The sequence below is a fragment of the Sphaeramia orbicularis genome, chromosome 9 (genome assembly GCF_902148855.1).
Source record: "Sphaeramia orbicularis chromosome 9, fSphaOr1.1, whole genome shotgun sequence".
In the NCBI taxonomy this organism is placed as follows: Eukaryota; Metazoa; Chordata; class Actinopteri; order Kurtiformes; family Apogonidae; genus Sphaeramia; species Sphaeramia orbicularis.
The window spans coordinates 32,141,278-32,165,949 of record NC_043965.1 but is presented as its reverse complement, the minus strand read 5'-3'; the positions used below and the strand labels follow the sequence as shown (position 1 = coordinate 32,165,949).

The window sequence follows — 24,672 nt, the reverse complement described above, 5'->3', positions numbered from 1 at the left end:
GTCGAGGACAAAGCAGTGAGTCATTTGGCACTCATCAGCATTTGAAGAGACTTGGAGCACCTTAAACCTGCCGCTTTACGCCGGCAGATGTAAGGGCTCTCAGTGATGAGCGCACTTTGGCATCGCTGTCTCCTGGTGCGAATCAGCAATCACAACCGTCTGCAGATGCGCTTCACTTAGCCGTCGGGATGTGAAAATCACACTCAAAGTTGGTGAGTTCCGCTTTAAATCAATTTAAGACTTTTATTCCATTTTTTTGTCTTGTGGATGGATTTATTTTAATATTCCCACGGTTATTTTTTTTTTTTTTTTAATTTCATTTTCGGGGTTGTTGCAATTTTTTAGCATCTAAAGAGATTATAAATTGTGCAGAAATTAAAAACAAACAAACAAACAAACATCTTATAATCCATTCTTTTCTGTGGTGTGTCTGAAATGACTTATCAAACGTTATTTCTCTAAATATTAGTCATTTTCTTTTTGGTCTGAAGGAGTTGTGTGTTAAGAAAAAAAATGCATGGACGCACTGAGCCAAATTATTTATTTATTTATTTATTTATTTATTTATTTATTTATTTATTTATTTATTTATTTGACTCTTTATTGTGCTGCGTCTCAGAGTGATGTGCGATGAAATGTTCACTGTAACCGACTATTACTTTATTAATAATAAAATGTTTATATATTGTAGGTTTCTCTGGCAGTTCGCCATCCTAAGCCACTGAAACGTTCACAGAGAATGTCACTGTGACTTTCCATTAGAGATGATCACCTTTAGTTCTACAGTGACCACTGGTTATAAAGATGGGAATTACCCTGCAGCACACCCGTGAAGTGGTTCAGATTACACAGCTGAGCCGGACTGATGTTTACTTGTGGCCAATTAAAATAACTGCGGAGGCTGTCCTCAGCATTATTGTGGATTCCAGTCCAACCCTCAGCAGCAGCAGCAGCAGCAGCAGCAGCTACACATCCACCTCTCCAACACTCTTATGTCTGTCTGGACAACAGCCAACAACACAAATATATTTGTGCAATGTTCTTGTGGTGAAGAAACATCCTTCTTCTAGTAAAGTCTTCCACTTTAAAAAGCAGCAGGGAATCAATCTCTGACACCCTGCCCTTTAGCAAGGCACCTTACTTCTAGCAGTCCATTGATTCAGAGCTGCCCTGCAGTTACAACAGATGTGCATCGCTCTAGGTGAATATTAAACAGATCAATAAAGGAAAAGGGCTTCTATGATTACCATATGCTATTTTAATGTATAGCTACTCAAATTAGGTTCATATCAGTGAAATCAGCAGGTGAATTTAATAAGCTTGCCATTTCATTATCTTCAAACTGATTTGAATGTTAAAGTTATGAGCTGAAAGAGTTTAATTCAGATTAATTTCATTAGGACACTGTACACATCTAATTGAGTTGGCTCTCAAGAAATAGGTCTTTCTTCTGGTTTGAACAAATTTTGCCAATGAAAAACTAAAGGAAAGGGCAAATTGCCTCAATACTAACGCTGATAAACTAAATACTTTACACAAGAATGGTCTCAAACTGTTCTAAATGGCTCAATAATTTTATTCACTTCAGTTCAGAAATTATTTAAGCTCAAGTAATTCAATGTCTTTTCCGCTGATTATGCAGTGATGAGTTCTCATAATGCTCCTGTGGATAAACATGCAACTCCTACTTTCAGAATTACCTTGGAGGCATCGGTCCTTTTCCTCCTCCGTCTGCTTGAGTGGGTGAGATCCACTCTCAGATGCTGCTTTATGAGGGGAGGGGCACCAGGAATATGGACAGGGGCATGTCAGAGAAATAAGGGTCCATCAACCATGTTAAACAGCTGTACATCTTGTGTTCACCAGAGATTTGTGAAACATGGGAGAAAAAGGTCAGCCAGTGGTTAATAGTGTAGCGAGGAGCAACGCAGGAGAGGAGGTGGTGGTGGTGGTGGTGTGGGGGGGTAAAGACTAGAGGGGACTGCGTAATGCTTCTACTCTCAGTGTTCCTGCACAACCCTCCTCAGCACTGAATGTGTTTGACCCCATGTATCGTTGTGTAATCAGAATGGCTGCAGAAAAAGAACACATAAATACATACAGTGTTCAACCTGTAGAAAAGAGGACAACTCAGATCAAGTTTTAATTCAGTCTCAAATAAAGCAGCTTAACAAAATCCGAAAATCATCAACATGCCCGTGCTACTTTTAGTAGGCCCATCTAATCTACGTTTAGTTAAGGAACATCCATATTACCAATGTCAGTAATCTGTGCAGACAAGATTAATTTCACATCTGTCAAACTGGAGAAGTTGGCAAAGAGTTGAGACATTGTTTTAAAGTCAAAGGACAGATCAAGAATATTTCAAGTAATTCAGTACATTGTGGAGCCAAAAGTGGGGCAAAATCAGTGCTGTTCATCACTTTAATCTAATTTTTTATTTGATCCAAGATATCTGATTTAAAAGGAAAAAAATCAAAAATAAAAGCTCAGCATAATTTTGCCTGAACACACACAATCATTCAAGTCAAACTGTAGCTATGTATTATTTTGACCTACTTGTAGAAGCCAAAGTGTGATATTGATTTCTTTGAAGGAAAGATGAAGAGGGGGGGCAAATGTGAAGCAAAGTAGGACACTTGAAGGACATATTATCACAACTCGATGTGCATCAGCTACTCTGACAGATTATCACCTTGTTGACTTGAGTGCCCACCAGAGTTTTAATTGTGACAATTCAGAAAACAGGCAACTGGTCAGCCCTGATATCAGTGTCTTTATTCCTCAACCTCACATTGTGTTTGGTCGATAAGCACAAGATGAGGCTGTGGTCACATTGATCTAACAGCAACAGTGGCTCAGACATCACTCTCACTCACAGTCTTTCTAAGGAGCAGTACTGTGTAAAAGAAAGAAAAAGAAAAAACGCTGCCAAAGTATAACAAAGGACAAAATGAGGATTGATGCTTTTGTGTTTTTATACTGCGGATGTATGAATTCTTACACAGTCTGTCTTTTATGTTTTTTTTTTCCACCAGGTACTGCTGCTGTGTCCCATCTTGCTGTGTTCAAGCTGAAATTGTTCTTTCATTTAACTGGAGCACCGTGGATACTGCCCACTGTTAGTCTACCACATTTCAAGGAGAGGTGGTTTCATACCCCAATATTTAAGAAAATGGACTTGCAAACTACATTTTGTCTCGCTGCTCCGGATGTGTTAAAACCTTTTGACGTTAAAGTAATAATGTATAAAAATGTATTTCTGTAATAGCTGAGGAGTCAGTTTTAACATCAGGTAACATTTCCTTGATGGATCACCTGATTTAAGCACAGTAGGTTTTTTCTGCATATATTAAGCCTCTCTCTGTGTGCTTCTGCATGCATCTTGTAGTTTTATTTTTCTTGATGCATTGCCAACGTAATGGCTCATTTGCCAGAGGCATCATCATTCAAATTATGTTTTGACAAGACAGACTTAATGTGATCATTACTCTAATGGCTTTTATGCGAATGCCCTGATGCCCTTTTTTCTCCTGTGGTGAATTCAAATAGGTGTGTTTTTTTACCTTTGCTGTACTGGACAGTGTCAATAGTCAGCATAGTATTGGAACAGATGGTTCCTGTTCTGGACAGTATGACCCCAGCGCCTCTAACTCAGAACTGCTCTAACAGCAGCCAGGTATTAGTCCCCGAGCTTAACATAGTCAAAGCTGTGGTTTTAGGGTTTGTGCTCGGTGTTTTCATCATGTTTGGAGTTGTGGGAAACATCCTGGTAATCCTCTCAGTAGTTTGCCATCGACATCTCAGGACAGTCACACATTATTTTATTGTTAACCTGGCAGTGGCAGACCTGCTGCTGAGCTCCACTGTGCTGCCTTTCTCTGCCATTTTTGAGATTCTGGATCGTTGGGTGTTTGGTCGGGTCTTCTGTAATGTTTGGGCAGCTGTGGACGTGCTCTGCTGCACCGCCTCCATCATGAGCCTCTGCGTGATCTCCGTGGACCGTTACATTGGAGTCAGTTATCCTCTAAGATACCCATCCATAGTGACAAAACACAGGGCTTTCCTTGCAATGATGCTCTTGTGGGTCCTGTCTCTCATCATTTCCATTGGACCCTTGTTTGGCTGGAAAGAGCCGCCACCGGAGGACGAATCCATTTGTAAGATCACAGAGGAGCCAGGGTACGCCATCTTCTCCGCTGTGGGCTCCTTCTACCTCCCTCTGGCCATCATACTGGTCATGTACTGTCGAGTTTATGTGGTGGCTCACAGAGAGAGCCAGGGCCTGAGAGAGGGCCACAAGACAGAGAAGTCCCACTCAGAGCGGGTAATACTCAGGATACACCGGGGCAACGCTACTGTTTCAGAGGATGAGGCCCTTCGGAGCCGAACACATTTTGCTCTACGTCTACTGAAGTTTTCACGTGAAAAAAAAGCTGCTAAAACGCTGGGCATTGTGGTTGGCTGCTTTGTCTTGTGCTGGCTGCCCTTCTTCCTCGTGCTTCCCATTGGTGAGTATTGCAATGTCTATTTGTTTTGGCCTTTATTAACAATTATTACATTTTTATGTGAACAAACTGCAATTATTTTTGCATAATGGTCTCCATTCACTTGTATTAAAACAGCTGGATGAACACATTTGGCATTTTTCTTTATTTCCACATAATTTTCCACAGTACGAGGTTTTACTAGCAGTTTTAATAACTCCCTCATCTCATTGCACCCCGTCTTCTTAGTGTGCTTCACTTCTACCGATTACTGTCATTATTAGTAACTTTGTTCAGCACAATTTATTTATGTCAAATTGAACCTGTGCATTTTTTATGTAAAACCCACCAGACAAAACAATTTTATCAATTTGGTACATTGTCCTGTGCAGTAAATCCTCTTCTTCTGTAGCTATGCTGTAAGTATAAATTACTGCTGCATTTGTACTGTACTACTGGCATAAAACAAACAGAAAAAGATAGTTCATCTTAAACTAAAATTTCATTATCATGATGAATATTATCATTTTAATCAGCATGTATGCCATTTGTTTACACAGGAATAAAGATCCAGAAGGCAGATAATGACCTGCTGTTAAAACATTTTAATCAATAACACTTTGCAAATCATACATAAATATTTAAAATTGTAAAAGCCTGCCCTCATACATGTAAGTCAGACTAATTCAAGAAAGCCATTTCATTTTCACATTAATTTATTTTCAGAGATCTGTTCATTGATTAATGCTGCTGCCAGCTTTTTAAGTGCTGGAGAATTTAATAGTTTGATGATGTTAATTGAATTCCTCCTCTGTGGGAGCACACAGGCATTACTATCATCCAGATGACTGTGGCCTGTTGAGCAGTGTAGTAAATGTTCTCGTCCAGGTAGATATCGCCATTACCAAGATGTTCTATAAATAGGACCTATAAATCTTCCAGGCTTCTCACTGTCTCCCCTGTCAGCAAACAAAACCTCAGAATTTCATATTTTTCAAGCTAAGACCCTCAACTCAAGTGTCAAATGACCCTTCTGCTCCTTCTCACTTCCCTGGCGTCCCTGACTTACTTTATTACAGTCCAAGAATGACGGATAAAGCCATCACATCACTGTCAGACTTTATATGATTTCGCTCCCCTCTCAAGAGCATCAACTTTGATTGAAAGGAACCCACAAGACATTACATGGCTTTCCACCCATGAACGCACTTTATGAGCTGGTGTTAACGAGGTCATCGCATGACAAGGAAACCTAAAACCAAGTAGATGTGAGATATGGCAAAACCCTCACAAATCCCCTTGGGTTTTTGTTAAAAAGCATGCTCTCATGCTTTTAAATATAGCTGTACCATTTGGTTGAGGTTTTTCCTGACTGGGAAATGAGGAAATGCTTCAGCTTACCAGTGCTCTATTACTAATGCTGGCGTCAGGGCCCATAACACAGCCACATAATTCTGTGGACAATGATATATTTAGCTTTGAATCACCAGGCAATGTTCTAGTCCTGACGTGTAATGCTGGATAACTTGTCAGTGTTGATTTGGTTTATTGCATATGTTGTCGCCAAAAAATATTAATACATTAAGGGAACTGGAAATTTAAATAAGGTGAGTAAAGTAGTTTTAGCTCTGTGTTTACTTGTGAAACATTTTCTTTTCACCTTGACATTTCAGAACATCATCTCTGGGGACTACACCAGTTTGTAAACCAGCCTTTGCTTGTTTGACCTTTAAAGAACTGCCAACAACCTAAAGGATCTACTGATCTAAAATGTTTAATAACCTTTTAACCACAACTCCAATTAATACATAGATATAATTCAGGTAAAATTCAGTTTCTAAGCTTTTCAATGTCTTATTTGGGTGTTCAGAGATTCTGTACCAGAGGTGAAAACACGGTCCTTTTCTGCAACACTGATTCAGCCATGAAAACCATGTAGTTTGACAAATAGCACCAGATACATACATTTGTTTTTATGTCCAGTTAATAATATATTTGGCCTTTGATAAAATAGTCTTCAACTTTTATGAACATCTATGGTGTTGTGACTGGTTAGTTAAATATATAGGTTTTATCTGTAAAATAGGTGATTTTCACAGAAAAATGCCAAATGTATAGAAAAATATTGTACTAAATGCTTATAAATCACTTAGGAAAGCTTAAATGTAAAGGAAAAATAATTTGGAAGTCACCAGGTATATCATAGTTCAATACATTTTAAAAATTGTTTTGTTTCCTTAGTTTGAATACATTTTGATGTCACCTCTGGATATGTTGAGTAACAACTTCATAGCAACAGCACTGTGTTCCCTACATTGCATCCAAGTAGCCAAAAAAGTCATTTCAAGTATTATCGGATTATTTTGGATTATTGGAAGTTAGTGTTTGGGATCGTTCTGCAAGTCTGTCTGTGGGATTGGACATCAGATTTCACTCTTAGAGGTGTTTGATTTGAGCAAAAAAAAAAAAAAGTGTTTTAATCTTTTGAATGCAATAGTATATTTATGACATTTTTCAGGTTTTAAATCAGATTTTATGTTGGCTCATAAGGTACGGGTCATATAATTGTCTCCACCCAACATATGTTGTCCTTGTATTGAAGATACAGATATATAGTTAACACATGACAACAGGCAATGATGTTTTATTGATTCCAGGAAAACAATACATTTATCTAAATGCTGCAATAACCTTCCTTTCCCCAAATATGAATCTATCATGGGTACTGGCAATAAGAAAATAGTTCTTTTTTTGCACATCTGTGTATGAAATATGAGTTGTGCACAAGCGGAAAATAATTCACCCTCAAACTCTCCCACCTGTCTTCTCTAGCTGACTCTATGGGCTCATTTCTCAAAAGCCGGCATTTTAATCGTACAACTCATACTGCATTTCAAGACTTCTTCTCCCTTTCTAGCACTAAATATAGATGATAGATTGATACATAGATTGCCACCACACAAAAAGTCAGCCATGTAATTATTTTAATGTCTCACTAGAAGCCCCTGGGTATGTGACATTCATCTGCGTTTACAGTGACAAACAGGTCTGCATGTAATGTGCCCGTTAAGCCATTTTCTCAGCCTCTTCATTATGAAATCCACTCACACTTTTTTCCTCTAATCAAAAGCAGCTCTATTTATGAAGACACTTTTAATAAAAATACTTAACCTTCATGGCAAGCAGGATAAAGTGGCAAATGCACGTAAATAAATTAAATGACATTTTTCTTACTGTAACTGCAACAAGTCATAGGAGCTATGAAAAAAATATTGTAAATGCTAATCCACATAACAGTGAATAGGTTGCAGATTATAGTCTTTGTTTTATGAAATCTCTAAGCTATATCACATGAATTTAGACTATTATGTTAATGGTGTTTGTACTTCAATGTTTTATAAATATATACATCAGTGTGTACATGTAAATGAATGTGTGTCTTATGACCAGGACTCATTCATTATAACTGTTTTAACAGATGGGTGATGCACTGTTATGCGCTTAACAGTGTTTTTATATTTAATGTAGACTGTATAATCTACATTTATGTAATTGTTCTATGAAATCCTGTGCATTGCCTGAGGAATGCACTTTATGCATTTGTCCTTCACATGGCCTTGGAAAAAGTATCTTGCTCTATGTTTTTATTTGTAAATACAACTAAAACAACTCCAAAGATTATTAGATACTCTATTAAAAAGTAATGAGTAATGTAACTATCATATTTCATTACCTTTTTATTACTTTGAAACAAATGTTTCAGACTCAGCAATAAAACTGAGGAGCCCCAAAAGACTAAACATTGTGTGGTAATGTCAGAGCCCTTATATATATATATATATATATATATATATATATATATATATATATATATATATATATATATATATATATATATACAGGGTGGGGAAGCAAAATTTACAATGAACATTTAGTTGTTTTTTTCTCAGCAGGCACTACGTCAATTGTTTTGAAACCAAACATATATTGATGTCATAATCATACCTAACACTGTTATCCATACCTTTTCAGAAACTCTTGCCCATATGAGTAATTAGGAAAGCAAACGTCAAAGAGTGTGTGATTTGCTGAATGCACTCGTCACACCAAAGGAGATTTAAAAAATAGTTGGAGTGTCCATAAAGACTGTTTATAATGTAAAGAAGAGAATGACTATGAGCAAAACTATTACGAGAAAGTCTGGAAGATACTATTAAAGAAGAATGGGAGAAGTTGTCACCTGAATATTTGAGGAACACTTGCGCAAGTTTCAGGAAGCGTGTGAAGGCAGTTATTGAGAAAGAAGGAGGACACATAGAATAAAAACATTTTCTATTATGTAAATTTTCTTGTGGCAAATACATTCTCATGACTTTCAATAAACTAATTGGTCATACACTGTCTTTCAATCCCTGCCTCAAAATATTGTAAATTTTGCTTCCCCACCCTGTGTGTGTGTACATATATATATGTATATATATATATATATATATATATATATATATATATATATATATATATATATATATATATATATATATATGTACACACACACAGACATTTTGTACACTTTTTACTTTTTACTGAAAATAATACAACCACAATTCCAGGAAAAAAATGGACAGTGCATAAAAAAGAAATCTACCTGATATGTTTTAGTATGTTCTATTTTGAGGAAAATATGAGTTCAAGAGCTTTGCAAATCGTTGCATTCTCTCTGGAATTGGAGTTGTATATTCAGATGTAACATATTATTAGGCATATTAGATAATCAGATATGTTTTGTGTCTTTAATTATAATTGCATATGCTTCATATTCCATCCATGAGGATGATTATAAATGATCGCTCCCATTTGTCTATCTGTCTGGATGATTACAGAAATGACTGCATCGCCTTTCATGTATTGGAATAGTTCAGGACATAGGTCAAGCATGAATGGCTTACAAAACCAAACCAAACACTGGTACTGGGTGCCAAATAACAGCTAAGACCTTAGAGTAGTTTGTGGTTTAGTTATATAGTAGAATGAGTAGAAGATGTGGACTGTTGGCCCTAAAGGAGGTCTGCCCTCTCTGAGTGCCATTCTAGTTTTATTACAACAATATTACACTGTTGCCCATAAAACTGGAATCAAATATTTTTACCTCTTCTTGTGAAATGATTGTGAAAATATGATTTATTCTTATAGGTAAAGGGTAACTGGGACTCAGTATTTAATCATTACACCTGGTCAAAGGTGATTACTGATGTATATAAAGAGAAATGTGTCTGAAGACAAAATTATTCCAAATATATGGGCAACAGGTTCTAGGTTTTAGGCAGTTCATCAGATTGGATTTTGCTGTTAGTATAATGATAATCATAGCATTTACTGTACTGTTCTTGCAGGCTCCATGTTCCCTGCATACAGACCTTCAGACACTGTTTTCAAGATAACCTTCTGGCTCGGCTACTTCAACAGCTGCATCAATCCCATCATATACCCATGCTCCAATCAGGAGTTTAAGAAAGCTTTCCAGAGATTACTAGGAGTTCACTGCTTGAGAAAGACCCCCAGACCACCTCATCTCACTGCAGGTCAGATTCCACCACAGAGTCAAAGCCAATCCCTGACTCTGGGATTGGACAGCAGGGGGGCGCCCTGTCGGCTCAGCCCCTCCTCTTCAATGGCCCTGTCCAGAACCCCATCCTCCAGGGACAGCAGAGACTGGAGGATGTTTTCCGGCAGCAGTCACACAGGCACATCAGGACCGGCCGAGACCAGCAGGACTAAAGTGGCCAAGTTCTGCAGTAAAAGCTTCCAGCAGACATGTTGCTGTGTCCTCGGTGGTGGGACTCCCACCGAGGAGTCAAACGGTGCCCACCCCTCTCCAGTCGGAAAACTTCCCACCATTAAAATCCATCAACTGTCCCTGTCTGAAAAAGGAGATCCTGTATAACCACTGTAATCCTTCATCCATTAGTCATGACTCCCTTTTGAAGGTCACGGATGAAAATATGTCTCCGCTACTCCTCGACAAAGGATGTGATGGATGCTTTTAAAGTTGAATGGAAATATCTCCCCTTTGATATCATTTCCATATTTTTCTTGAAATTGAAAAAAACTGAAGAACATATCACATTTGCTGCATTCAAACTCTGACATCTACTTTAAAGCCCTTTATACGCTGCAAAATACTGCTTATATTTATCTATTAGTTACTTTAAAAATTACTTTATAACATGGTGTTAAATCTTACATGACATGTTGGAAGTGTACAGAAAAGGGATCTGGCAAGTACTCACCTGACATGGATTAAAAGAGGAAAAAATCCATTGTAAAGAAGCTGTGAAAGTATTTCCTCAAGTGGACCAAAATACGTCTATCCTGTTTACCTGTTTTATATGAACCACAAGCACTTTAAATGTAAAATATATGGAAATATAAAGCTTTTATATGTTGCATGAGATAGACAAATGTTTGCTGGCCAGTGGCGCTCCTGAGGTTTGCCCAGTGATGCTGTTCCTGTTGTTGAAATGTTTGTGCACTATACACATTAAGTACCAAGAAAACTTGTGTACTTCCATGTCACATTACAATAAATTTCTATGACATATTCCTGACAAGGGATTCATAAGGACAATTTTGGACTCTTGTTTTTGTTCCTTTATTTTTCTCTTTTATCATGCAGTAGGGAGGGAGGGGTAAAGGATTCACGAAACATTTGATGTAAAAAAAATTGTTGGTCTTGTATTCACATTCCCACAATTTTCTTGTACCTTGTAGCCGTGCCAGATGGATGTCTTAATATACTCGTGTGGAATTTTATCTGACCTTGTGGTTGCTGACCTCAATCCTGACTGGCCCCCAAGCCTCTTAAAAAATCCACCAGATTTAGAGATGTCACGTTAATTCATACACAGTCTCAGACATTCTTCTCTCAGGCTCTGGTCCATGTGTCTGTTGTTTTTTACTCTCTGACATACAAAGCTTCACCCCAGCCTTTGTTATGATCAACCGTGTGGGTGCTGCTTAGTGTGAGATCAAGCCTGTGAAGTGGGCAAGAGGACAAGCTCAGCCAACAGTATTGATTTATTTTCTCTCTGCTTCTTCTTCTGTCGTACCAGGATGTACTCTCTTTGTACTGTGAGAAAGAGGAGAGGCGGTTTGCATCGTCAAACACATCTCCCCCCTTTTACACTTTTAAGTTCAGCCGTAGAGGTGCAGGCAGACGGCATTCCCACAGGAGACGCACTAGAAATGTCGTGTGAGAGAGCATGTCTGTGTCCGCGTTGTCATTGACCGGCTTGTCTGTGAACCTGTAAATCACACCATCTCTGAGCAGATGCCATTACCAGCGACCACGGCAGCTCTAAACTACAGATGACCTAGTTCACCCCTCCCTCTATTGTCAGACTGCATGGGGAAAGTGGTGGGATTATGAACAAAACCCCCATCAACAAATACCTATGTGCCATGCTTCATAAAGATATATCATCTTCCAAATGCAATAGCTGTAATGAATACCATAATTAGATCTGCAGCCTTGCACAAGTCAGATACAGGCTGGAACAGAGCACCCTTCCTGTGTTTCATCAGAAGTCCCTGATTTTATCCATCCCAGTCTGGTGAAATTACCAATAAATGTATGATTTGCATTTTATCTGTACCATTTTATTTTACTTTTCTGGTAGATGTAATGCTGAATATATTAATCACGAATGCCTACAGTTTAAAATTAATTTTCGTGAAGGTGAGATGATAATTTCTGGGAAATTTTGTGGAGTGTAACACAGGCTTCTCTCGTTCATTTGATTGAAAGTTTACCAAGTACCAGTGACTCATGTTTGCACATTTCCCCAAGAGGGTTTAGAACTGTAAAGTCTTATGGTGCTTTTTTTCTCCCTCGCTAAAGCTCTCATCAGTATGTGTAGATGCTGATATTAGGATTCCCCTCTTCAGTTTAATCAGTGTGCTCATCATGCAAAATCCTAATTGGACAACTGTCAAACAGCTACAGGCTTGACTTGAACTAATCACAGAACTATTGTTAATGTGTGCATTCACTGTGACATTGCTGTGTCTAGCTTAGATCTTTTGCTTGAAGGATCCCTGTGGGGGGGAAAGCGTCTGTGGAGCTTGAAAAACAGTGGTTTTGTGGAGCTGACTCTATACCTCCATCTAGTGTCTATGTGGATTTAATCAGTAAGTCCATCCACAGCTAGGATACAATGTGACCAAAGTAATTCATTCTTAATATTCATTCCATTCATAATAAAAGTTCCTAGAAATTACATAGACACAGGCATTGTGTTCATTGCCTATGTGTCCTCAACAGGCTTTTAATGAATGCTGTGCAAAAGAATGATTATGCCAAACCTAACTAAAAGTAAAATAAGAGATTTATTTTAAAACGTGATAACAATCAGCAACATGTAGATGAAAAATTAGCCTTAGGAGAAATACATCCATCAAATACTTTATTATAAAAATACTTTGATTGTCAACACTTTGTTGGGTTGTGCATCATTTTTTGTTTCTATATTTAATATTTTCTAAATAAAATCTGATAAGTACAGTTATACATGCCATTTTGACAGTTAAATGCACAATCTTTCCTTCAGAAAGTATTAGTTGAGTAGTTAAAGTATACACTAGCAAAGAATAATAGGAGTGAAAATAATGACAATAATAGCGTAATGAAGTGGCATTATGTAATAAAGTAAAATCAAACACATATTTAGTGTACTGTATTCACAAATACTGGTATAAAATTAATTAGGAGCCAGTACTTAGGTTTAAATAAATAGATTTCACTTTAAAAGATATTGCTTTTGAAGCAGTTTAGAAATGTTTATTTATTCAATGACAGTGTTCAACAATACTGTGAATGTGCCAGTGTTGCCGGATGTTGAATTAACTTAGTAAAATAACAAAACAAATCAAAATTAGTGCAGAGATAAGCAGAGTAAAATCCTAAAGGTGTGATAAAACCAGCATGCAAAGCCAGACCATGTAAAGACAAACAAAACAAAACATATTTAAGACAGATTTTACAGACCAAGCGTAAATGAAATCAAGTAAGCACCAGGCAAAATTATGACAATGCAAGAAATTGATAAAGCACACTATTTTACGAAGCACAAAAGAATGAGACAAGCACCATGCAAAGTAAGACAATGAAGATACTACTGAGATAACACAGGTAGTTAATACATATAGTAAAGTACAGACCCGTTTCACAACAGAAATGACAAAAAAACGACACAACATTAAAGCAGACAAGCATGAAGTAAGAAGGTATGATGACACGTATGGCTGCTTTTAACCAAGTTTTGAGATTCCATACAAGGAAATGATGTGTCATTGTGCTGCTAAATTATTCTAAGTATATTCCATAAAAATTGAAGCCCTTATTATGAAAGATGTCTGGCCAAATGATGGTTTCCTCCTTGAGACAATGTCCTGTTGAGTTTCCCTGAAAGTGGTAAATGGAGGAGGCACTACACCATTAAAAATTTTATATATTGGACACGCATTTGGAAATTTAATGAGTTTCTCAGCAAAGGAATCCAGAGTGTTACATTGATGATGGTTTTAGGATTTATTTGTTCTTTCATCAAACTTCTACTAAATTACTTTCAATTCTAGATGGTTAACAAAAATCACCCAGCACATCCATATTCATTTTTATTACTTTAATCCACTGAAGTCAACACAGGTAGGGTTGAATGCTGACAGGACTGATGTTTTCCCTTCAAAAATCCCTGGTGTCCTACAAAACATACATGACCAACAGTATCACACTAGTTTGGAGAGGGGCGACAACAGTGCTCAACATTACATCTCAATAACCATTACCAGGAGCCCTCCCCAAATGTAATTCACTGTAATTCACATTATAGCTCGGCATACAAAAACCTACACTTGACAAGGCAATAAGGAAGAAACAACCCAGTGTTTAACAGAATGCAGTAGGTTGGTCGCACAGTACAGTTCACAGTGCCACATTACTGACAACCTGCTGTGGTTTGGTGAATGTAGTTACTACCTCAAGTGATACTGTATAGGGGGGGAAGGAGGAAGAAGAAATCTGGGATTCATTCACAACACAAACACCAAGAACATCATGAACACACTGTGAAGAGTTTCATTTACATACCGTCGCTTTTTTCAGGTCTCAAAGATCTTGGTTGCACTTCTTTAAAGAGCCTTCATAAATACAGTGTGCTGTCAAATATCTTACAGAACAGGCAGGCAAGTAGTTCAGTTCAACATATATCCTAAATAAACATAGACATATTCAATACAAATAAAAGCTGCAAGCTCACATATATTTTGACCATTTGGATTGTTACAGGTGCAAAACAAATAGTGTCGAAACCTCTACCCTGGCTGCTGTTATTACAAAGCTTGACACGACTGCTGTGTGGATGTGTGCGGACATCATCTCCACATATACAGCAATGACCGAATAGCACCAGGTGCAGCGAGGCTGTGGGAAAACCTCGCTTTGGTAGTGTTTCTCTGTATTCAACAACAAACACTTAATATCGGAAGCTTGTTGCCCTGACAACCTTTGACCAAACATGAGGGGAAAAACAATATGGTGAAATTAGGGAAAAGGTTCATGGGTTCTTGAACAAAATCGTATATGCCCGCCGTTTCCCTCGTATTCAGGCTGAAGCTGAATTAACATTTAAATACCCTTTCTTTTCCTTTTAGTGCAGTCATTCCAACATGACGTGATGAAAACATGAAATATCACATAAAAAAGTGCAACTTCAACACAAAGTAAGGACAAGATAAAAAATCTAATACTGCAAACTTGGATATAATCCTGTGTTATGTGATGCAAAAACAATGTTACAGTCTAATCTTTCAGGATTAGTATTTCAGCTTTTTTGTTTTCTGTATTTTTGTTTTTTTTGTTTTTTTACTAAAACAGCAATGTACTACAACATAACTATGTAGTACCTAACATTATGTTTATGGACTTTGGGGGTGTTCCTTTCAGCTGAAGGTAATGCATTCTAAATTATATCTGTCATTCTTGAGAAAATTGCAGACATTTGCTGTTAGTAAAATAGTAAAATGCCCGTACATAAAACATTTCTTCTAATACTCGTTTTATGTTTCCTTTCTGAACCAAAAGATCAACTAAACAGCGCAACAATGTACAAAAAAAAAACCATACAAAAATGTAAACAAATGTAAACAAATGAATTTCATTAATGGACTAACTGTGACTAAAACAGCGAACAAAGCTGTTTTAATTCACCTGACTCTTCCTCAACGATGAAATATGGCAGGAAAGATTAAACAGAATGGAATAGTGCCTTCTTTTCTTGCATGAGTAGACAGCAATAGAGAGTGAATCACAATGGATGGAGTGTTTTTTGGGTGGGGTGCAGGGGGTCAGAGGTTGTTGAAAAAGAACAGATGTGATGTAACAGCGGTTGAAGTGGCTCTGGGCCCGAGTTGACCTGCACCCCAGCTCAGAATGGAAAGCTTAGCCGAGACTGGTGATGTTGGCTTTTCCTCCAGGAGGAGCCACGATGCGTTGGGTGGTGCGACGGGGAACGTTGTCATCAATTTGAGCGCCTGAAAAATTAACAAGTGTGGTATAGTCTATAGTTAGAAATGACTGCCTCAAAAGAGGACTAGTGCAACTGATGAAATCTGTGGTTTCACACACCGGACAGGCTGAAGCCAGACTGGTGAAGGTTGCGCACTGGCTGGTGAGTAAACTGCTGCTGCTGCTGTTGCTGCTGCTTGGCAGGAGAAGTCTTCACCGAGGAGACAGTGGACATCACCTTGGGAGTCACAGTCACCTCGCACACCGGGCCGTCATACTGGCCCCTGGGGACGCCTCGTAGTTCTGTCAGCTGGACGTAGGAGCAGAGTCAACACTCAGACCACAAACTCTATTCAGCACATAGGTTACTACCAGTGTGAACAGCATGACTTTTTCACATTTTTGTGGTAAAAAAATGACAGATATAATATGTATGAGGTACTTGATTTAACTTTCATTTATATCAATCCCATTAATAACAACATCCATGAGAATAAGAAAAAAGATTTTAAAAAAAGGAGTTGCTGCTGCTTTCAGTCCAACGGAGATGACGACATTAAAAAAAAAATTGTAGAAAACGTCATAGAGAATACGTTCAATAAAAAATATTAATTTTTTTGTTCTACAAAAGGTGAGGTAAGGAAAATCACTCCCTTTAAGAAGCATTTACCTGCTGTCTCTAACCAGGAAAACTGAAAAATGCTCTTTCTTTTATGTTTTCTAACATTTGTGAAGCTGTGTACCTACTTCCTCTGTTTTGTTTTGGTTATTTTGATGTTTACCACACGCTAAAATAAGACAAACTTTTAAATGGGTGGGCATTGTAAGCTGGAGCTTCAACCTACAACCCTTCAACCCTTTATATTGCTATTTAGGTTCATGTTGTGTGCACGTGGCAAAAAATAGGTGGGGACTAATTCATTACCTCTTGAGCTCCTCTGCAGTTTACAACCTGGCTATTTATGATGTCTGTTAACTTTTTATTCTGTCATACCTATTACATGCTCTTTCAGAGACAAAACTATCTGTGATGCAGACTCACCCTGCTGCGAGCCTTTATCCTCTTGTACACGTGGTCTGGGAAAGGTTTACGGCTGATGTAGCGGCCACAGCCCTCTGTAGTGTGAAGGCTGCCCTCCTCTAACACAATCTTACCCTGGCTGATCACCACCAGAGGACCACCACGCACCTCTGTGCCCTCAAAGATGTTATACTCCACAGCCTAAAACAAGAGGTTTCATGATTACAACAATACAACTTCAAACACTATAGGACAGCTGCATAGACTGCACTAGACCAAAAAAAAGTACAGCGAGCATTGAATAAAATGATTAGGGTGTTATGAGAAACAAAAACATTAAAATCTAATCTTTCATGATTAGTATTAGTGATTTACATTGAGCAAACATCAGCTGTTAGTAAAATACCTGGAAATTAGTGTAATAATGTAAGGTGTTTGCTTCTTTTCAGCCAAATATTGCTCTTATTCCAACAACAAATGACACACTGTTTTGTTGATTTTATACAATGTATGAGATCCTGATGCAATGAAAAAGGCTTAAAAAAAGATGAGTCAAATGTAAAAAAAAAACAAAAAAAAAAAAAACGCAAAAGATGGCAACTTTATAGATTAATTTTTCAATATATATCCGCCAAAGATGCATGCTTGAAAAGAAGCCAAGCGAGTTAACCATCACTCACTATGTTGTGACTCTTGGCTGAGATAATCTTAGTGACATCTGGGTCCCATAGCACAAGGTCGGCATCAGAGCCCACAGCAATGCGGCCCTTGCGGGGGTAAAGATTGAAGATCTTGGCGGCATTTGTGCTGGTCACTGCCACAAACTGGTTCTCATCCATCTTTCCAGTCACCTTGTGGGACAAAAACACACCGTACATACAGATTTACAGGTCACTTGTCCTTGTAAACTATATGAGAGGAATTTTTGGAATGTGTGAAAAGTGGGTCTTATCTCCCTCACCACACATTTGTCCCAGATTAGGGACATCCTCTCCTCTGTGCCGTTAGTGCCTTCTGGGATTAAGGTGAAGTTATCTTTGCCTACGGCGCGTTGAGAGGTTTGGAAAGTGCAGTGAGCGCTACCAGTCACCTGCAAGTCCCCACTAAATAAAAAAAGAGCACAAGAAATCTAAAAACATGGTCCATGTGCACACACTGTGTCACTTTCACTACTTCTTATAAATGCAACAGTGACATTACTATAAATAATTTACAGATTGTATCTTATATGTATAGTACAGTAAATTGTATTCCACTGTCCTCCGTCTGTGAAAGGCATTGAATAATAAATGTGGTCATACAGATCGTTCACAGCAGAGAGACATGTCAAAATGTGCTCTAGCTATCTTTAGGCCGTGGTTCAGAGCACCTACCATGACAACAGAGAGTTGAGGTAGTCAGGGGTAGTGGGATCAGGGCTGAGCGGAGGAGAAGTGACATAGGCTGCTGCCTTAGCCCAGTTCTTGCTCCAATAATGGGTCCCATCTGTGGCCAAGCTGGCAGATATAGGCTCTCCATAAACCACAGCACCTACAGGAGCAGATGGGACACCATCATAACCCCAAGTAGACGTGTGACAATTAAAAGATAAAAATAAATACAGTGTATAGTCAAAAGAAAAATGACTTCTTACCCCTTTTCCTTGCGAGGGCAATGACATCCGCGGCACTCTTACTCATCACCTTAGTGATGTAGACGGGACAGTTGGTCTGATTGGCGATGGTGACTGAACGGTTGACTGCCTCAGCCTCCACCTGTGGACCATTGGAGGCACAGGTCAGACAGTCACCAACTCCTCTGTCTCATACTATATTTTTTCCTTATTTTAAGACAGTAGACCCTGGCACACCCAAACAACTGTCAAGTCAATCTGGCCTAAATGGAACACGTCTGTTCCAGTCTTTATCAGTTTGTCAGTGTTTACAGTTGCAGAAACACATCAGGTAGGCCTTTAGAACTAGATACTGCAAGTTTGGATCAAAAGAATTGTTGAAGACATTTTTTGTATGTTAAAGTAATATTTTTGACCAACATCAGAGATCAGTGATGTCACCTTAAAGACGGTACGCAGATGATAAAGGTGTGCAAAAAGGACTATGTTGTGTGAGGAAATGGTACACAATTACTTAATTTTGGCAGAATAATGAACACTAATACAACATTCAGTTAAAGGAACATCAAACCATTAGCTTTCACTATATACATTTGTACTTTTGCCTCTTTTTGTGTGCTTACTTCCAGCACAAATTACTCTGCAAAACATCTGTTTATTTGAAAAAAGAACTCAAAACATTTAACAGTTATTGTGAGATCTGGTTATGTACCAAAAGAAAAGACAGTTGTTACTGTCAAGTCAATAAATGTGTTCAGACTGAAATCTGATCCAGTCAGAGGAAACAGTCTGCCTTAGAATTCAAAGTTTCAGCTAGTGTTAAGGTGTGTGCCCAGCTTATAACTGTGTGTTTTAATGGAGTTCAGATTGAGGTCAATAGCAGCCCTACCTCTTCAGGGCGGCTAAGTACATGACCTTCTGGACCAGTGATACCCAGTTCCAGAATACGTCTCTGCTCCTAAATGTCAAAATAAGAAGGTCATGACCCAAAATGTCAGAAATATCTTGCAGCTAAAACTTGATGGACATTATTAGTGGGTCCATTACCTCTGCAATGATGTCCCCATTCTCAGCATGCACCTGTGCAATGGCTCCCAAGTCTCTGATCACACTGAAAACTTCATAGATCTGCAAGACGATGATACAGATTGAGGAGCTCACAGGTCAAGCATTTCCTTCAAAGACATCTAGAATGATGCATTTAGTCTTGAAACCTCAGAAGAGAATGTGCAGAACCAATAAGCCAGAAACAGAGCATACCTGGCAGTCAGAAAGTTGGAAAACATCCTTATAAGCCAAATAAACCAGGAAAGAGTTGACACCTGAAGATAGAAAACTTATGAGAGAAAATAGCCAAAGGTGGATAAAGAGAGCAAAAGGGGAAAAATCCAGAGTGGAAGAGAAAAATAAAACCAAAAGGATAAAAATTACAAGGCAGAAATATTTAGTTACTGGTTTATGGTCTGGAGAAAGTGATTCCTTTTTACCCCCAAAGCTTCAGAGAAGCACTATGTTTAAAGATAATGACTGAGAATGAGCATCATTCAATGTATAAGACAGACAGAAAAGTAAAGTGAAATTCAGACTCTTGTCCTCATACCATGATCCTTGACTAAAGTCTCCATCTCTTCTTGAGTTCCATTGTTCCAGTCGGTGATGTCCACATGCAGCGAATAGTCACAGCATGATTTGCTGTCAGCCCACTCCCTCCACTGTTTGAAAGCATTAACCAGACTGACGCCAGGCTCCGGCACCACATGGTCAACTAGAAAATATAAACAAACAGGTTGGAATCTGTGTGCACAGACAAACTGGAAAATTAAATCATATGCTTCATGTGGCATGCACATATGCGAGTGGATAACCCCATGCAACAGGATTACTAAACTCTCTAAATGATGTGAATGAAATTAATGTTTAAATCTGTCTAACATACTGATCATGGTCGTTCCTCCAGCCAGAGCAGCACGGGTGCCCTGGTAAAAGTCATCAGCTGCAATCATGCCTCGGTCAGGCATCTGGAATCGGGTATGCACATCAATACCCCCAGGCATCACCATCCTCCCATGAGCCTCGATGATCTTAACTCCCCCAGGAACAATGAGGTTGTCTCCTATTTGCCTGTGGAAGAGATATTAAAAGTAATACATACAGAAAACAAAAGGAATGGATTTCTAGACTTAAGGTATGATTTTATGTTGATTTATTATTTTTATTTAACTAATGCAATGTTTAAAACTACAAAGTTCAAAAAATATTCAATCAAACTGAACTTACTTGATAACGCCATCCTCCATATAGATGTCAGCCAACAATGACTGATCATCGTTCACTATCTTTGCCCCTTTGATGAGAAGGCGATCACTCTGAAAAGAGAATCCAGCATTTCACATCACTTCAGAACACAATTAAAAGACATTATCTTTCTTTTCTACAGTAGAGCACAACAATATGGCCGTTTCCTGATGAGTAAAGTACAAGAGTCAGAAATTATTTTTGTGAACTAGAAAACATCCCTCGAGTCAGCTATGGTCAGTCATTTCACTGTTTGTGTTTCCAAGTTTGCTCATTTCTGACTCAGTGATGTTGTGATACAACTCATGACAATCACTTCAAACACAGATGGTACAAGCAAAAAGTTTGGACACACTTCAGTTCATGGGTTTTTATTGTTTGTTTTATTTCTGGGTTATAAATTACTAATGTTGAGATCAAAAAAAGGAAATAATTAAGTTTTTGGAGGGCTCAGGTGGCATCTGGGTTCCAGCATTTTCCATGAGATTGTGGAAGAAGAAGAAGAAGAAGAAGAAGAAGAAGGAGAAGAAGGAGAAGAAGAAGAAGAAGAAGAAGAAGAAGAAGAAATGCCTTTATTAATCCCTCATTGGGGAAATTCAATTTTTTTTACTCTGTTGTTATTTTTTATACACATGGAAGCCCAAATACACACTCACATACAAATAGGACTGATATACATGCACTTTAGAGAGCAGTAGAGAGGTATCAGAGTGAGTGGGTTGCCAAATGGTTAGGCACCCCAAGCAAGTGGGGAATCGATGTCTTGTTCATGGGCACCTCATCAGTGCCCTAGCAGTGAACTGGCACCTCCACATGCACTGACTAATTAGGACGAGTGGTGGGGCTTTGGGGTCTTCAAACAGGAAGGTTTGTCATTTCATTATTATGACCATATCTGTGTTCCAATGTGGAAAAACTGTAGCAAATTACCAACAATTACATTGTAATGCTTAAATATAAAGCACGACCAAGAAGTTCTCTGAAGCTGAAATAAAACCACTATATCTGGAAAAAGTTTAGTTAGTAGTTTTGATGTTCTCCATATTCATTTTTAAACAATAGTGTTTTGGTGGTGTCCAAATCAGTTTGGGTGCTGTACCTAAGCCTTATAATGGGAGAAAAAACCCTGATAAAACATATTATATAATTCAGTAGTAAAACATATCATATAATTCAGTAGTGTGCATTGAATTTGACCATTCAATACCATTTAATCCAGCATGAATAGTAACTGGGATTGCATAACGAGATTTAGAAATACAATACCTTGAAGCACATTGAAAGCAGGGAGTAATAGGAGCTAGAAACTCCTGTATAAGAACACAGAAACTTGAGCAGCACAATTATGCACCTGTATAGGAAGGAATGAGAGCATACTAGGCTGCCCTAGTTCTACTATAGGCTTCCTGGGTGAATAGAACAGGGAATGCAAATGAATACAGAAATGGTTGACTGCAAACTCCACAGAATGAAAACATCCACTAAGTCCAAAGTGGGTGAACACATTATATATGCAAGTTATAGCCACCCTAACATGCTCGCTAAATGGGGGTCACATAACCTCTGTCCCTTTTGTGCAGAGGAAAATAAGCATACTACTGTATAGTGACTTGTAAACGCAATGTACCAGAATGAAGACAATGACTGCACAGTATGTGCTCTTGTGGTACGAAAACATACTGTCAGGATTATTCCTGTGATCTACAGCCATAAAAGATGTACAGAGAACTGGATGTACTTATTAAAGGGCTCAGCGTCAGACCATGTAGGGTTCACGGTAAATTAAGGTACAAAGTGTTACATCCACAGATCTCCATGACAGCGGAATAAATGGCTCTTCTATCATTAGCTACATTATTTTCAATACTGATGTTCCAATTTTTAAAGGAATGTTTGCTGTATAGTATAATTATCAAATACATATTCCTATGGCCAGTTACTACAGGCCAATTTACATCACTTGGTCTCATCAGCACCAAATAATGTGACATCTGCAACAATAGAAAGAATGTAAGACAACACTGCCAATGCATTTAAGTGTTTCATATGAACAAATTGTTCACTTTTTAATATTCTGCTAATGAAATAACACAAGACATACAAAAGAGAATCTAAGATAATGCCATGAGCACAGTCTTGACAGTAGCGCTGTCATTCCTGCTTTGACCAAAGAATGATCTCACAGAACACTGTTACTGTTGTTCAGGGACAAAGGCTAATTTTGATGCCTTGTTAAAGCTCTGCAGAGAGCAACTATCCACTTCATTCTCACTAATAAATGGTGTCTGGAGGACAGAGGCCTGCTGTAAATGTATTGCTGTATCCATGTGAGGTCTAGGACTCTACAAATGGCTCCATCCGTGAGAGGGACCTGACATCAACTTGGATTTGACACATATCATGAGAACATGTGGTGCTATAAAATAGGATTTAGGCAGCATTTGAAACTGTGGCTTTACCAGCTGCAGGGGGAAAGCTTAGTAAAATGGTTCAGATGAGAGCTGTCCAATGACCTACTTTGCAAAAGAGGTTTTACTTCTTCAAATAAATGATCAACACCTCTTGCACAAGGCCTCAATAATGACTTTAGGATTTGGAGGAAATAAAAGGGAAAACATGACACTATTTTAGCTAATGAAGGTAAAATTGCTTGTGTTAGCTGCAACACTAGTAAAAACCTCATTTGACTATGATATAAAAAGAAAGCAACTACAAGGAAGTTAAAAATGCTGAAGTAGGGGGGAAAGGTGAGATGATGATGATGATGCCCTAAAAGGGAGGATGCTGACAGGAAGCCTGGAAGGAGCTGCTAGCTCTGACAGCTACACTGGGAGCAGCTAGGGCTTCAGCCAAGCCTCTGGGGTTCATTACAGAGGGAAATACCACCTAAAATGTCAAAGAGACATGGTCATAGAGCTTGCAGCAGCTCACTGTCTGGGTATCATTGTTCCTCGTTGCTTCCCAGTGAAGCTGAAGCTGAAGCTGGTGGGAGTCAATGGATGGAGACGACAGCTAACCGTTGACTAGCATTTAGTCTAATCCAGGGGCTGAACGCACGTCAAATACACTAGCACAATGACAGATAAAACACACTGTCTTCACAAAAATTAAGTCATACTCACTGTAATTCGTGGGATGTTCTTCTTTCCTTGGTAACCCGACATTTTGTGGATCCCTCTGACACCGCTGTCCCCTGCCTGTTGGCTAACGCAAGCTAGCAAGACTGTAAACCTCAGCTGCCAATGAAAGGATGAATGGATGCTCTGCTTGATGGCCAGTCGACGCCCTGAGCGATCAGCCTCTATTTCACTGATAAAGTCGACGAAAAGTACAGTTTGCAACGTGTAGCCTCACGCAATAGCTTATGTTTTAGTTATATTTTGCCTAAAAATCCAGTCCCTGGATTCCTACAGCTGGAATAGGTCCCTGAAGACCAGACAGGTACCAAGCAGAGAAGGGCCACAAAGAAGTACCGCGCATGCGCAGTGCCCCGCCCTGCTGAGCTACTGGTACATCTCCATGTTCCTGTGATGTGGTATTAACAGCTTAATGTATAGAAATAATATTAAAATATAATGTAAATGACTTTTCGGAGACTAAAATGTCCTCAGTAACTTAAATTTATCATTCAGATGACAAAATACTGCTTTGAGAATAATTACTGAGCAAGCTGTGAATTTCTACAGTAATGTTCATG

The 24,672-nt window shown here is 38.5% G+C and overlaps 2 protein-coding genes across 2 annotated transcripts; one reads left to right on the top strand and one right to left on the bottom strand.

Annotated features, from left to right (window-relative positions):
* On the top strand, positions 1–11,112 carry adra1aa (adrenoceptor alpha 1Aa). The gene is made up of 3 exons (XM_030143357.1): positions 1–212; positions 3,039–4,511; positions 9,878–11,112. The coding sequence occupies exons 2-3, from the start codon at positions 3,614–3,616 to the stop codon at positions 10,426–10,428; spliced, it is 1,449 nt and encodes a 482-aa protein (XP_029999217.1). The 5' UTR covers positions 1–212; positions 3,039–3,613; the 3' UTR covers positions 10,429–11,112.
* A 2,197-nt stretch (positions 11,113–13,309) lies between these two features.
* Positions 13,310–24,461, bottom strand: dpysl2a (dihydropyrimidinase like 2a). Its single transcript, XM_030143356.1, has 14 exons — positions 24,098–24,461; positions 20,958–21,046; positions 20,617–20,801; positions 20,281–20,445; positions 19,941–20,002; positions 19,728–19,808; positions 19,570–19,638; positions 18,702–18,822; positions 18,442–18,598; positions 18,030–18,171; positions 17,749–17,919; positions 17,090–17,269; positions 16,168–16,357; positions 13,310–16,073 (listed from the first exon to the last, which is right to left on the bottom strand). Exons 1-14 carry the CDS (start codon positions 24,137–24,139, stop codon positions 15,982–15,984), a joined length of 1,746 nt encoding a protein of 581 aa, XP_029999216.1. The 5' UTR covers positions 24,140–24,461; the 3' UTR covers positions 13,310–15,981.
* Positions 24,462–24,672: the final 211 nt, after the last annotated feature.

Bases quoted from the DNA above. Each gene is read 5' to 3' on its own strand.
- adra1aa (XM_030143357.1), top strand. From the start codon at position 3,614: ATGGTTCCTGTTCTGGACAGTATGACCCCAGCGCCTCTAACTCAGAAC. The intron at 4,512-9,877 runs GTGAGTATTGCA...CTGTTCTTGCAG, and splicing joins CTTCCTCGTGCTTCCCATTG to GCTCCATGTTCCCTGCATAC.
- dpysl2a (XM_030143356.1), bottom strand. From the start codon at position 24,139: ATGTCGGGTTACCAAGGAAAGAAGAACATCCCACGAATTACA. The intron at 21,047-24,097 runs GTGAGTATGACT...TTCTCTTTTCAG, and splicing joins AGAACATCCCACGAATTACA to AGTGATCGCCTTCTCATCAA. The intron at 17,270-17,748 runs GTGAGTGATGGT...CTCTTGTTTTAG, and splicing joins CAGCCAAGAGTCACAACATA to GCTGTGGAGTATAACATCTT.